General features: G+C 40.5%; 1 protein-coding gene across 1 annotated transcript in view; it reads right to left on the bottom strand.

Annotated features, from left to right (window-relative positions):
- Positions 1-12,905, bottom strand: part of ccnyl1 (cyclin Y-like 1) — a 49,100-nt gene extending 36,195 nt beyond the window's left edge. The window contains exon 1 of the mRNA XM_051930323.1: positions 11,777-12,905. Coding sequence (XP_051786283.1) covers positions 11,777-11,942 — 166 coding nt within the window. The 5' untranslated portion in view covers positions 11,943-12,905. The remainder of the gene's footprint in view (positions 1-11,776) is intronic.
- Between the last annotated feature and the right edge of the window lie 1,261 nt (positions 12,906-14,166).

Here is a 14,166-nt window from a genome sequence, read left to right as displayed (position 1 = left end):
TATTAAATCATAAGCCCATAAATGAACCATCATGAAACTGACCAGAAACTCAGCCAAATGTGATCATTTTCTTTAAATATGTTTGGTCCTGGTGCAGTGGTGTCTCTCTGGCTAAATGATGTGTGCTGGTAACTGGAAGGTTGCCGGTTCAAATCCTGGCAGTGCCAGAAAGGAATACTTGAGCTAAGCCCTTAACCTGCAACTACTCCAGGGGCGCCTTACAAAAATGAGCTTTGACCCTGATCTCTGAAGAGGAGGTTGGGGTATGCCAAAAATGGCAAATTCCTAAACCAAGAAATCATATATGGCAAATAAAGTGAATGTGCTAATAACTTCTATTCCCTTTTTCCATCCCCAAAATGAGCCCCCAAAAATTTGCAGCATGAACACAGGCTGCTGTGCCAGATGCTCAAATGGTTGCTAAATGTCAATAGCAAATAATTTAGTAAAAACTAACCTGACAATTTATTTATAGCCTTCTGTTACTGGATTGCCCACAGCACACTCTTTTCTACCCGGCTCTGCAATTTAAGGACCACAATCCACCACATTTCCTGCCTGCCTTATGGCCAGTGCTGCTGGAGTAATCACTGGCTCCCTGTGACCCTACTCTGGACTGATTAAATTTATCTCTCAGCACATGCCGGATTAAAAGTATACCTATGACTTGTGTTTAGTTGTTTTCATTTGATTACACACTTCACAAATGCTTAAAATCTTCCTCACTAGCTGTCACCAGATTGCATGCACGATATTAGTGAATAAACAACACTCTTTAAAGATAACGTAGTAATGTTTTATTTTTTTTGGAAGTGTGGGGAATAAGCTTCATCAGTGACACATTTGCGAAAAAAGGAAAAAAAAAATTACTTAAAAAAGCCTGTTTGCTAAGCAGCAATTTCAAATTCGCCTTTATCTTTTCTTTTGCCCAATTAGAAGTATAAGCTACTGTATTTTAAACAAGCTCACTGTTCAGAATCAAGAAGGGTCCATTTTAATTGAAAGGATAAAATAAAAAAGGTCTGAATTCCTTAAAATAGCTTTTCCTGCGGTTTGTTTAGTTCCAAAGGATGACTTCTCCGATTACTTTTTTTTTTTCCAGTTTATTACTCCACTTTCTTTAATGCAAACGCTAATTTACCAATCGCCTCTTGCTCTCTGCTAAAATGAGCTTCCACTTGCTGCTCTTTGTTTACACTGCAGGGCATTTGCTGCAAACAAAAAAAAAATGCACGCTGGCTCATCTACTGTAATAAACACTGAGTAAAGGAACACACAATTTAACTTCATGTTTAGAAAAGCAGGGGCTGAAAATATCATTTTTTGTGACAAGTCTTTTTACCAAAAAGTGAAAAAATCTGCCAATGTTGATTGGCGGCCGACTGTTTGGAGCATCCCTATAAATATTGTGAAGCCTGGGCGCATACAACCGCCCTGATACCGACACCGACAAGGAGGACTCAGGTTTTGGTCCAAACTGCACATGATTTTTTTTTTTGGTTCTTTATTTCGCCTTATACAATTTCTTGTATTAAGAATTTGTTAGTTTTTGTTAGTGACGGGGATTTGAACCGGCAACCTTCTGGATACCAGCACACAGTTCCTTAGCCTCAGAGCCACCACTCCACCCCATAGTTCACAAGTCTCACAGAGCCCAGCACAGTTCTTATGCCTCCACTCCTCCTCAAGAGCTTCGTCCACTTTCTCCCAACTCAGGCCATTGAGTGATGGTGATTGGCTCCTTTTGTTGGGCACCCGGAAGGAGTCCAGGTGCCCAAGAAGCTTCTTCCGGCAACACTTGAGGGTGTGGCAGAAGTGCTGCCAAATAGGGCCCTGTAAGCATCCAGGCACCCCCTAGCGGTGGCCACGGGCACCAGCAGGGTTGAGCTTCCATAACCCACAGCCCCGCTGTAAGCCAAGGGGGCTGCCCTCTGCTGGTCCAGGGGAGAAACGGTCTTGAAAATACTCTCTCCCCTGGTCCTTCCATACTCGGGATGTCCTGGCCGGGTAAGGGCTCCGACTGTCCGCCACAATCTGGATCAACAAAAAATCATTAGAAATGGTAATGTATGGAGAACTATGGATTTGTGCATCATCAAACTGGTGGCACAGTGGCGTAGTGGTAGTGCGGCTGACACACAGTAAGGAGACCATAAGGGTTCACACCCGTCATCCTGCATGGAATATGCACACACTATCCCAAAGCATGTTGGGTTAATTGACGACACTAAATTTGGATTTGTGTGTGTGTGTGTGCTCGCCCTGCCTGGGTTTGTTCCTGCCTTGCACCATATGCTAGCTGTGTTAGGCTCCAGGAAAACAAGTCTGGTCTGGATTAAGCAGATGAAAATGACATGACATGATAAAAGGTGTCATTTTGCTTGGCTTTTCTCTACATGACATGATAAGACAAACTGGTATCAAAGATACATTTTTTTCCCCCAACTGCAAACAGTTATGCATTTGTTATTTAGAAAATGAAAATATACTCACTTTCAAAATGATACCATAAATACAAATAAAAGATAAAGGAACATGCTTTTTGTGTTCTCTCAAAGTGTGATGCTTTTGTTACATAGAAAGTTCTAGTGATAACTTTTTTATGGTCTCTTGACATATGGAATGTCAAATTGAAAAGCGGCAAACTCTTAACTGTAAGGAGGACTGGTGGTCGGCACAGAACAGCTGTTCAGGCCCATCAATCCCAAACAGAGACTCCGATGTCGGACAGCAGCAACGCGCCAATACGTTACAATTCACCACATGTCCAGTCAGGGTTGCTGGCAAAGTGCAATGTTTTAAAAAAAAAAAAAAAACTTGACCCCTTCACGATGAGGTCAGAGTAATAAAGTTTTTAGCAGAAGTGAAGCTAATTATTTACAGATCCTGGGTACCCTCTGGGAAACCTTCATGATCTCACAAATCATAGGCAATAAACGAAGATCAAAAAGGGTTCAGCTGATCTGAAAGTGATGCAGTTTCATTTTGTCTAACACATATGCATATAACTGACATGATAAAGAATTTATAGCTCTCTTTAACCATCAATATTTTAAGTCACCACTGATTTATAATCCGGGAAATTTTAGCTGTGTGCACCAAAATGTGTGATATTTTTGTTTTCTACCTGCAAAAAAACTATTTCAAACTGCCTCAACAATGTCTTAAAGGATAACAAACTGTCAAGCCAATGCAGGTGATGAAGGCAACATTATAGTCTGGAACTTTTTTTTTTTTTTTTTTTTATAAATTATCAATATTTGTTTCAAACAAAACTTTGTTTCCACTGCATTTATTGTTATAATCCTTTTTATACTTCTGTAATTTGAGGCGGTGCATTGCTCCTCATGTCCATTAGATTTAGAGCCATATTTGAAATGTCAACACTTTTCATCCATCCATCCACAAAAAAAAAAATCACACCCCCACATTCTGAACGGGTTTATATTCTACTGTGGGATCCCACTAATCTGGACCCAATCCCAACAACATCTGGCACAGGCCAGAAAGCAAATCTGATAAACTGTCACAATCATACCATCCATCCATTTTCCAACCCGCTGAATCCGATCACAGGGTCACGGGGGTCTGCTGGAGCCAATCCCAGCCAACACAGGGCACAAGTCAGGAACCAATCCCGGGCAGGGTGCCAACCCACCGCAGCACAATCATACCAGACCAGCTGCAATTATACTTGCATTCAAAACAGAGAAGTTAAAAGACCGTTCATCTTGGGAGTGTTCCAGAATAGTGCGATATTGGGTATTGTTGGCAATTCTTAAAATGTGAGTAGCCAGTCCTGAGCATATCTATATAAATAAAACCATAATACCTTCAGTCACGTTTTCGTAATTTATCCTTTTATTTTTTTTTTTTTTTTTTAAAGTCAAATATTTTAAACTTTCAGATCACATTGTGCCTATTTGTTTGTTCAACCATTCATGATAAAACAGATGAAGCATTTTTTTTTTTTTTTAATTTGCATGTAGGTTGCGCCAATTTAAAATACGGGGTTACTAGCCAGGTTACCTGTCGATCACAAGTAATAGAATAAAATGTTACTACTCTTACTGCTCTACATGTACCTTCACTGCCTTTCCTTGATATCCTTGTGTGCCTAAACTACTACTGAACAGTGCTCCCCCTCTTGAGCATATTCCCATAAAGCCTGGTTGTCAGACTCTGAATTTCAGGGAGCCTTTCAGTTTTAATATGTCCCAACTTTGAGGGGGTCTCTTAGTTTGCCTCCTGCACCAATCTGTTCCAATTCATTTTTCCAAAATAACATGAAGTGTACTTTACTCCTCCTCACGTGTCTCTCATACTCACAGTTCCTCATTCAGTCACATCACCAAATTGGCCAATCAGAATGCTTGGAGAAACCAGACACACCCACAGCACTTAGTGCATTATACAGTGATTGATAGATAGATAGATAGATAGATAGATAGATAGATAGATAGATAGATAGATAGATAGATAGATAGAGAGATAGAATTTCATCAGGGAGGTGGCTTATAATGGGAGACAACCCAAAAACTGTGCATCATTCCAAAACAGTGGACTTAATCTTGATGAAATTTTGCAGATATAATAAAACTGAACTGACCTAAATCCAGGCTACATGACTTTTCAAAAATGTAATCACGAAGCGTGGCAAAAAATACAAGTATGCACCATTTACTGGCCTTAATGACCAAGTTTCCGAAGGCCAACCTGACTAACACGTGAAGGATGCAAGAACTGTGCAGTGACCTGCATACCATATGGTAAACAAACCTATTAGGGTCTAGTTGTATAACTACAGAGCTCAGCTCCATTGGTGAGATAATTAAATTGCACACATTCATTTACGAATAGCGGCCTAAGCATTATGCGTTCATCATGTAATGCAACACGCTCAGTCATTTATGTCTTTTCAACACTCCAATTTCAAAGCATATGTTGTGTGTCGTTCTCCTAAAACAAACTTACACCATAGTTAAGATTATGGGAATCATCATTACTCTTAAATTAGACAACACTATCGAATAGCCACATCTTGCAGCGAGTGTATTGTGTAGCACGAGAGCTGTGTAAAATCATGTCACAAACATGTAACCACATCAATGAAGCAGCAAGAGGGATTTCATATCAGATATGGGAAAGTTACGTATGAAGTGGACAGAGCACCACACCAGGAACTGAATCCCGCTCAGCACCACGACGAACGGCAAAGGCACTTATCCTATTCAAAGTGTTAAAAGAAAAAGCTGGATGTGCATAGGACATGCAATTTACTGCTAGCTCGGGGTGGTAGGTGGCAGGATTGGCACTCCAGACACTATATTATATATACATATACACATATATATATATATATATATATATATATATATATATATATATATATACACACACATACACACATACATATATATACATATACATACATATACACACACATATATATATATATATATATATATATAAAAAACACCACACCTCACATTGTTCCATTCCATTCAGACTAGTGTGGTGCTGAGGTGTCAACTGTTGCACAACTCTGCTCGGGTACTAAGTTGGATGCTGAATTGGCTCATCCTGTAATGGGTGCGACAACGCAGTGTTAGTGCAAACTCCCAACCCCTCCTTCTCTCTCTCAGGATGGTTCACATACTTTAAGAAACATTTTGAAATGCACAATGTGCTCATAAAGTGATGCCTACCTGGAAAACATTCCAAAATGGCAGAATTTAAGTTCAAATTTTGTGTGCATTTTACTGTTAATACAAATTAAAATCTAGACTGTTAAACTGCAGCCTAGCAGTAACTGTTGGATATTTAGTTCACACACCCCCAAAACTAGATTTTATATCAATCAGTTTTTAATCTTTTGTAGTATATCTCACTATTAGATCAGATAAACATTTACTAATACCATAATACCATGGGGAAATTCAAAATTTCCAAAGCTAAAATATAAAACATCTTTAACACATATTGTTCGTACATTATTTAAAATCATATTTAGCTTTTATTTCTGCATTCCATTAATTGTTCATTTTTGCCAAAGATTTTATTATCCAGACTTCACTTTAAAATGAAGTAAAATGTTTAATCATCAATAAAAATTCCCGCTTACCATATGCACTATAGTGCCGGGGGCTTTACACATTAACCGATTTTTGGAAATAGTTATACCTCTACATTTATTTTAAACGAGCCGTGGGCTTAGAAGTGAAACAGGACAGACAGGAGGGCCCTGCCTGGCTCCCCACTCCTGACATCACACATTACCCTCCACTCAGCCCGCAGCCTCTGTCTTGGATTAGCGCGAGTATAGTTCGCTTGCAGGAGTGATATGATTATTAGCGTGATGACAGAAGTCACAAAATAAACTAGAATGTTTAAGCAAATTCTAGAAAAAGCCAGATCTAAATCCATTAAGTAGTTCTCTGGTGAAAAGCGGACAGACATACAGAGGTTAGATACTTTATTGATCCCAAGGGGAAATTCACATTCTATCTATCGATCTATCAATTATGTAGTGCCTTTTATATCTATCTATATATCTATATCTTATACATAAACGTCTACGTATGGAAGTGTGTGTGTCTGTCTGGCCTGGTCTGGGGTAAGGGCTCCACCTCTGAGAATACACAAGCAAGGCCAGCATGTCAGCAAAGCGAAACTTCGGAAGAAAGTCACTCGCTTAGCGGCTAATACAGAAGCGAGGCAAGCACATCAGCAAAAGGTAACCTCCGAAGAAAGATAGTCGCTTAGCCGCTACTGCACAAACGATACAAGCATGTCTGCAACACAAAACCTTCTAGGAGAGAGAGAGAGAGATCCCCAGAGTAGTTCCTTTCAATTACCTGACATCTCTACATACTCACGTATAAGTGGGGTCTTGAAACCTGAAAAATTGATAATAAAATCAGACCCCGACTTATACGCCCGTTAAAAAATGCAACACTAAAATTTCTTATTTAAAATTAATCTTCCTGCCTCCTCCAATCACGCACCAGTTTCTCAGACACATCGAATTTTGTTGCAGCAGCACAGTTACCAATTTCTTGCACCACTTCAAACGATGTTTAATTTAAAACCAGCTTCATATTTTCTTCTGATCGAATGCTCCATCATAGATAAGGGATGCTCTTATGATAAAAGGTGTGAGAAACAAAAAACACAAATCAGTGCAAATGTTGCTTCAGAATAGTTCGGGTATTACCGTGTGGTCACGTAGGCACGTCACATAAAAATAAAAAGGCAGTGTGCTCTGTGGTTACTCTCTCAGGCGAGCGTTAGCATATCAGTCTCTTCGACCAATAGCGTGATATTACCGTATTCAACTCATATGACCAACATTATAAAAAAACGGAAATTATACGGTAAAATCAAGTCCCGACTTATCCACGAGTATATATGGTATATACAAGAGCAATCACTAACTCACACGACATAGTAAACAAATACAATATTTACACAATAGCTGGCAAGGCACTGGTCTAATAATCTCAAATATTAATATGACAGGCTAATATTTAATGCTCTTAATGCAAACTAAAGTTGCTTCTACCTTCAACCATGAGACTGACAACATTTTTACTCATCCATTTTTGTACCGTTATAATTAGTCAAGGTTGGTCAATAATTACCTGCACCTTAGTGATAATTTTGCTTGAATTAGCTGTACACTCACCCTGTGCACTTGAGGAAACTTGAGGTCACAGTGGTAAAGTTGCAATCTCAGTCAGTTTCTCCTCTTGCTTTCTAGGAGTAAACATGGCCACTCCAATTTTCATTTGCACCCAAGAAGACCAGAGAGCAGTGTGATCCACTTTTCGTGGCCTGAAGGTTATATCAGAGGCCAATATCTTCATTGCTTCATCTGAATCATGGTACAGACTTGCGTGTTGTCATTGGTAGTGGAAGTGGACTGGCTTCCTCCTCCTTCTTGCTTAACAATTGTCTGGCCATTTTTTAAATTTCTCAAAGCATTAGTAAACACTCCATAGTGGTTAAACACCGTCTCCGCATTGGGCAGAAAGCCTTCTATGGATTTCATCTGCTGTACACCTTCAGTCTGTAAAATGTGGACCTCTACTTGTTTCTTTAGTGCAAATGGAGAGCAGAGAGAGCACACTTACTCCTCGAAAACAACAAGGGTCTGATTAAGGCCAAAACCTGACCACAGTGCCCAAAGACATACCTTGTTTCCACATGCGAGTGGGGAAAGTTGAACAGCTAAACCAAACAAAACAATCAGAAAAGTGCAGGTAAACGACTTAATGTCATAAATGTTAGTTACTTTAAATACTGAAAATACGTCGATTAGTGCTTGCTTACAGTGACAAACTAAACAACATTGCACACCTTCAACAAATGTCCATGCGTCAGTGGCATACACAGAAGGAGAAATGGATAATAGGAAGAACAGCTACAAATTCTGACGTCATTAAACGGATTTTCAGATTTATTTTGCAATTCCATTGTTACCTTTATCTTTTTAGGCTTTGTATTCTGCTCTTATTTGCTTTGGAACGCACTGCCCAATGCATTAAACTGACTGACCAATTAATACGGTGTTCAGCCTTATCTTGCATGGAGTGCTCCTTTGTTCTGTATTCTTGACGGCTTTATAAAGCGGCTGTTGTGAAGTGTTTTATAAATGAAGATGATCTCATTTTGTATTTTATTATCTTATCTTGTGCTGCTTTGTTTAACTTTGTAAAGAACCTTGTGAAGGTGATTGCATTAAAGATGCAGTTAAGTAAATTCTGGGTCATTCACACCACCTTTTCTGGGTTGCTTTGCATTGGTGCTTATTTCTGCCCACTCGATTGTGTTGTAAACTTAATTTTAAATGAATAAAATTTGCTCTCGTTACCCATCAATCCACGCTCAATACCGCATAATGACAAAGTGACAAGTCTTCAGAAAAGTTTGCAACTTTATCAAAAAACTTAAACTCTCCTTCATGGAAGTATTCAGACCCCATAATTCAGTTCTTGGTAGAAGCTCCTTTAGCATCAATTCTGGTTTTGAGTCTTCCTGGTAATTCTACACAAGCTTCAAGACTCTCCACACATATCCAATCGGGTTTAAGTTGGGTCACTAAAGGACACTCAGACACTTGTTCCCAAATCACTCCAGAATTGTCTTGGATGTATGCTTCAGTTCATTGCTGTGCTAACTTGAACTCAGGAGCAGGTTTTCTTCATGGACCTCCTTCCCTCAGTTCTGACCAGTCTTCCTTTACCTACAGCCTCATGGCAGGATGATGCCACCACCATATGTCACCGAATGGGATGGTATTAGGCAGTTAATGAGCAGCAATTGGTCTTCACCACACATAGTTCTTGGACTACTACCCAGAGAGTTCAAACAGTGAATCTTTTACCTCATGCCCCAAGAGTCCAAGCAGGCAGTCAAATGCTTTTTTTATTCAAGGGCAGCTTCCAGTTAGTCACTCTACCATAAACACCTGACTGATGAATTTCTGCAGAGACAGTTACCCTTCCAACAGGTTCTCCCATCTCAGCAGAGGACTTCTGAAGCCCTGTTAGAGTGACCATTGGGTTCTTGATTATTTCTCTGACCAAAAGCCCACCTTATCTGGTTACTCGATTTGACTTGACAGAGGCAGAGTCCCAGTGGTTCTAAACGTCTTCCATTTCACAATTATTGAGGCCACTGTAGTCCTAGGAGCACTCAAAGCTTTAGAAATTGTTTTATCTCGTTGTCCTGATCTATGCCTCACTGCAATTTGATCACAGAGGTCTTCAGAGAGTTCTTTGTACTTGCATATGCAGTGTGAATTGTCGCTCCTTCTATACACAGGTACTCGTGTGCCTTTCTAAATGATGTCAATCAATTCAGTTTGCCACAGGTGGACTCAAAGTTCTACACACATCTCGAGGAGAATTAAAGCAAACAGGTTGGTCCTGAACACAATTTGGAGTACCACAGCAAAGGAGCTGAATACTTCTAGGAATGAGAGATTTCAGTTTTGATTGTTTAATAAGTTTGCTAACCTTTCTTTAAGCATGTTTACACTTGGTCATCAAAAGTTATTGAAAGAAAACTGATGGATAAATGTGCCATATTTGCCTATTTAAAATTATATCCACGACACAATAAATAGTGCAGAAAATGAATGGGGTCTGAATACTTTCTGAATCTACTGTATATTTAAAACTTTAAAAATGCAGGCATTTTTTTCCTGAAATATTGTTAAAGAAATATTACAGAAAAATCAGAGAATTGCATGAACAGGGTGCACATTTTAGCTTTTGAATTAAAGACAGGGATCATGACCAATGAACAAGTTCCTCTTGCCAACTAAAGACAGGTTCTACTGGACAGGACAGCTACTGCTCTAGGGGGCAACAATCAGTTGCTGGTTTTCTAAGCTGATGATCAAGGTTCAAATCCCATTGTGAAAGAAAAACCACTCATTTTGGGCAGACAGTGCGCCATACTGGCTAAGGCTTTGGACCACAAACTGTGGCATGGTGCAACCATGAGCAAGTCACTTCATCTGCCTGTGCTCCAACTGAAAACAGAACTGTAACCAATTGTATCTTAAATATTGTAAGTTGTCCAGGAGAACAGGGTCTGCCAAATAATGAGCAATAGACAGACAAATAGAGCTTTTTACCCTGGGGAAAATTTGACTTTTTACTTAAGATAGAGGTCTGAACACACCACAGAATGACTAAATAGAAAAATTCTGATTTTGCAATTATAATCCCAGTAAGGCACTGTGCACAGGTACTGTCATAGGAACTAAGGACCCCCAGTAATATTTCTCGACACATCCCTGCTGATTAATTCATTACAGTGAAAAGTCAGCAGTGTTTGCGTTTCAGAGAGAGGTTGTGATCATTATGGCAGTCACTTCTGTCTTTACCCTCTGCTCCACAACTAACCCAAGCAGGTCAAGAGTGTGTCCCGTAGCCGACTATTCCTTTTTAAATCAACCAACAGGTTTCTCAAAGTGGTTGTAGAATATATGAAAGATATCATTACCCACATTAAAGGAACTCGGTCTACTAAGAAAATAAAGTGTCAGCACTACCCTTTCTTATATAGTCCCTCAGGTCAGCCGATCAATGATGTGAACCTCCAAGTACTTGTAGCAATACACCTCACCTCTGCACACCCTTCCTAAATAGTAACTGAGCGCAGAGGCTCTTTGGTGCGGTGAAAGTCAAAAACTAGTTCCTTGTTTTTCCTCATGTTAGGTTGCAGACACTTTACATCAAGAAGCAAAGTTTGCCATCTGACATCCATTACAAATACACCCCATAAGTGCAGAATCATCTGAGAATAATAATAATAATAATAATAATAAATCTACCACATAATAAAAAGAGTACAGAAAATGAATGGGGTCTGAATTCTTTCTGGCATAGTGGTTAAGGCTTTCGACTTCAAACCCTGGGATGGCGGGTTCAAATCCCGCTACTGACACTGTGTGACCAGGAGTAAGTCACTTCACCTGCCTGTGCTCCAATTGGACAAACATGTGAAGTGTTACCTGCTCGACGTCGTCTTGGATAAAGGCGTCAGGCAAATAATAATAATATAGTCAAATCAAGATCACAGGATAAAGTTACATCAAGTATTAATGTTTCAACCAACATACCAAAAGAAACTGTGGAATTTACAGCGCTAAACGGGCAAGAAGAGTGCCATGACGTATAAATCGATCGCCTTGGGAGAAAGAAGCAGATGGGACTGCATCAAGAAAAAGTGTACAGTACTAAATTAGCATGGTTCTCACCGTCAGGGATCTCCCGGTCGCTGATGTGCTGCAGATAGGTTCCCGTGTCAGGCTCGCTCAGCTCTGCTTCCGCTTGGTAGACCTCCAGAAGTTCTGGCTGCCTCCTCGTCCGGCCAACTTTGGGGCTCCCACCCGGTGAGACGCAACAGGACACCGTATTTCCCATGGCTAGTCTGTCCCAAAAATCACGAGCACTGGTTTCGCTGTTCCCCCCAACCTCACTTACTTACACACACACACACACACACCCCAACCGAACCAGGGAACTTCGTAGCAGGCGATCTGTCTAAATCCTCCAGGAGTAGCGCAGCATTGTTACAGTATTAGTTAGCCACTTTCCCGAAAGAGAACGGCAAATTCGTTTAAGGCCATCTAAACGGTAAATAAAAAAACGCACTAAAAAGAATAAAAAGAAAAAAAAAGCAAAGACATAAAAGTTACATTTCTCTAGTTCTACTCTTCCACGCTTACGCTCCGGTCCCTCCCGTGCGTACAGGCGCGCGCCTTGCGTGGAATCGAATGGACAACGCGATGTCGAATTAGCGGCAGACGATTACTCGTGCAGCCCGCTTTCCTTCTAATGGCCCGACGTCAGTGCGAACGCCGCTTTCCCCCCCTACTTCATTCAAAAGGTAACCCGTCCAGTCCACGCCATTCTTTCAGTTAAGGTGGGGAATGCGGAGAAGGAGGTGTGAAAGAAGGCAGAAAAGCCCGGTCGAGGGACGGCTTAGTTTTATTGCCGCACACGCCCCTTGCAGCCCCCCTACCGGTCCCCTCCCTTCTCTTGCCTCTATCAAACTACAAATGCGAGCTTTCTCCGAGCTCTTTGAACCTCTTTCCAAACAGGACGTCTTTATTTCCTTTTACGCAACTACCAAAATAGTAAGCGCCGGATGATAACGAGCAAGCGACCAACTTACTAACTTCCTATCGATCAAGTTATGTCACTCTGGAAACCCCGAGGCTTTTCAGGCCTACTTCTTGTGCTTTTCCTTCGAATATGACAAAGGGGACATAAACTCACGACAACGACACACACCTCACTACCCTTCGGTTCCCTATTTTTCCTAAGACCGTCTCGATCTCCGGCCCGGCTAATGAGGATTCCCACCCCCCTCCCACCTCTGGCTAACCCCTCCTCCCCTCCGGCTAATTCTGCGATCCGCTACCTTCAGCCGCCATCTCCACCATAAAGCGTCAACCAGGGAGAGGAATAGGTCCCGCCCTTTTTGTAGAACCATTCAGTGATTGGCAGGAACTGAAAATTGTCACAATATCTAACGAGTCATTGACGCTCTTTACTCCAGAGCAACGTCTCAAAGGCAATTTTTAAGAATCAAAAGTACCCGCCTACACACAGTGATGTAAACGTTGATTGAGCAGAAAACACGTCAATCATTATTATCCCTCGCGCTACTCTTCTCTGGGAATGTCAATCAAAGTAACGCAGCTCGTATGTAAAAACGAGGGTCCCAAGGACGGCCTCTCTTAAAGAACTGGATAAAGTTGATCTTGGGCACTGATTTGCCCACTTTAGAAAGTGTCTTTCGACATAACGAAGGTTAAACTTTCCATTGTAAATGCAATGAAACATTTTGATATCGCCTTCTGATTTTGGCAGCCCCCCAAATTATGTAACTGTTCAGAAACGCGTTTACTGGTGGAGACTACAAACACAATCGGCGTTCTGTCTTTAATAGGATTAAAACTGTCCGTAAAAACGGCGTTAACGATGCACTAATCAAAAGTCAATTTCCAATACGTGCTGTGAGACGAATCCCAGTTTCATTCAGCTGGTCTCAAAGAAATGACTGGTATGGCTTGAAGCTGGCAGATTGTAGTAAGATGTTGGACTGCAATAAAATAAATATTATTTTATTATAATTCTAATAATAATACTTGGCAAAATATTTTTTTAAGTGCTTTCAGTTGCTGTTAACCGTTATTTCAATGTATATGCAATATCCGAAGTATTCGTTGTTATCAAAGGTAGCAAACGAGGCTAATGGCTTTGCATGACTGCTAACTCGGCAGGACATTTGTTTGATACGGTCTGCAGCTGTCGAAGTTGTGTGGGGGAAAATTAAAACATGTTTGATGGATTGCAGAGTGCAGGGGAAGCTTTTTTCATGTAAATATGTTATTACAGATTTTACACGCAGTTTTTCCTTTATCTATGACTGGGTCATCCATGGTTCGTTCAGCAGCTGCTCCTTGAACAACCGCAGCGTGCCGTTGCATAGTAAAGTGTTAGTGCAGCCCAAGAGAATTTAAAATGTGGATTTTATAACTTAAATTGATATACCTATTTTACATAGCGTGTTTCATATTTCTCTGTTTATATTTTTTTCTAATATATAGTGGCTTTTACATCTGTATCCATTATATGG

The sequence above is a fragment of the Erpetoichthys calabaricus genome, chromosome 8, assembly GCF_900747795.2.
Source record: "Erpetoichthys calabaricus chromosome 8, fErpCal1.3, whole genome shotgun sequence".
NCBI lineage: Eukaryota > Metazoa > Chordata > Cladistia > Polypteriformes > Polypteridae > Erpetoichthys > Erpetoichthys calabaricus.
This window is presented reverse-complemented; position numbering and strand designations above follow the sequence as displayed.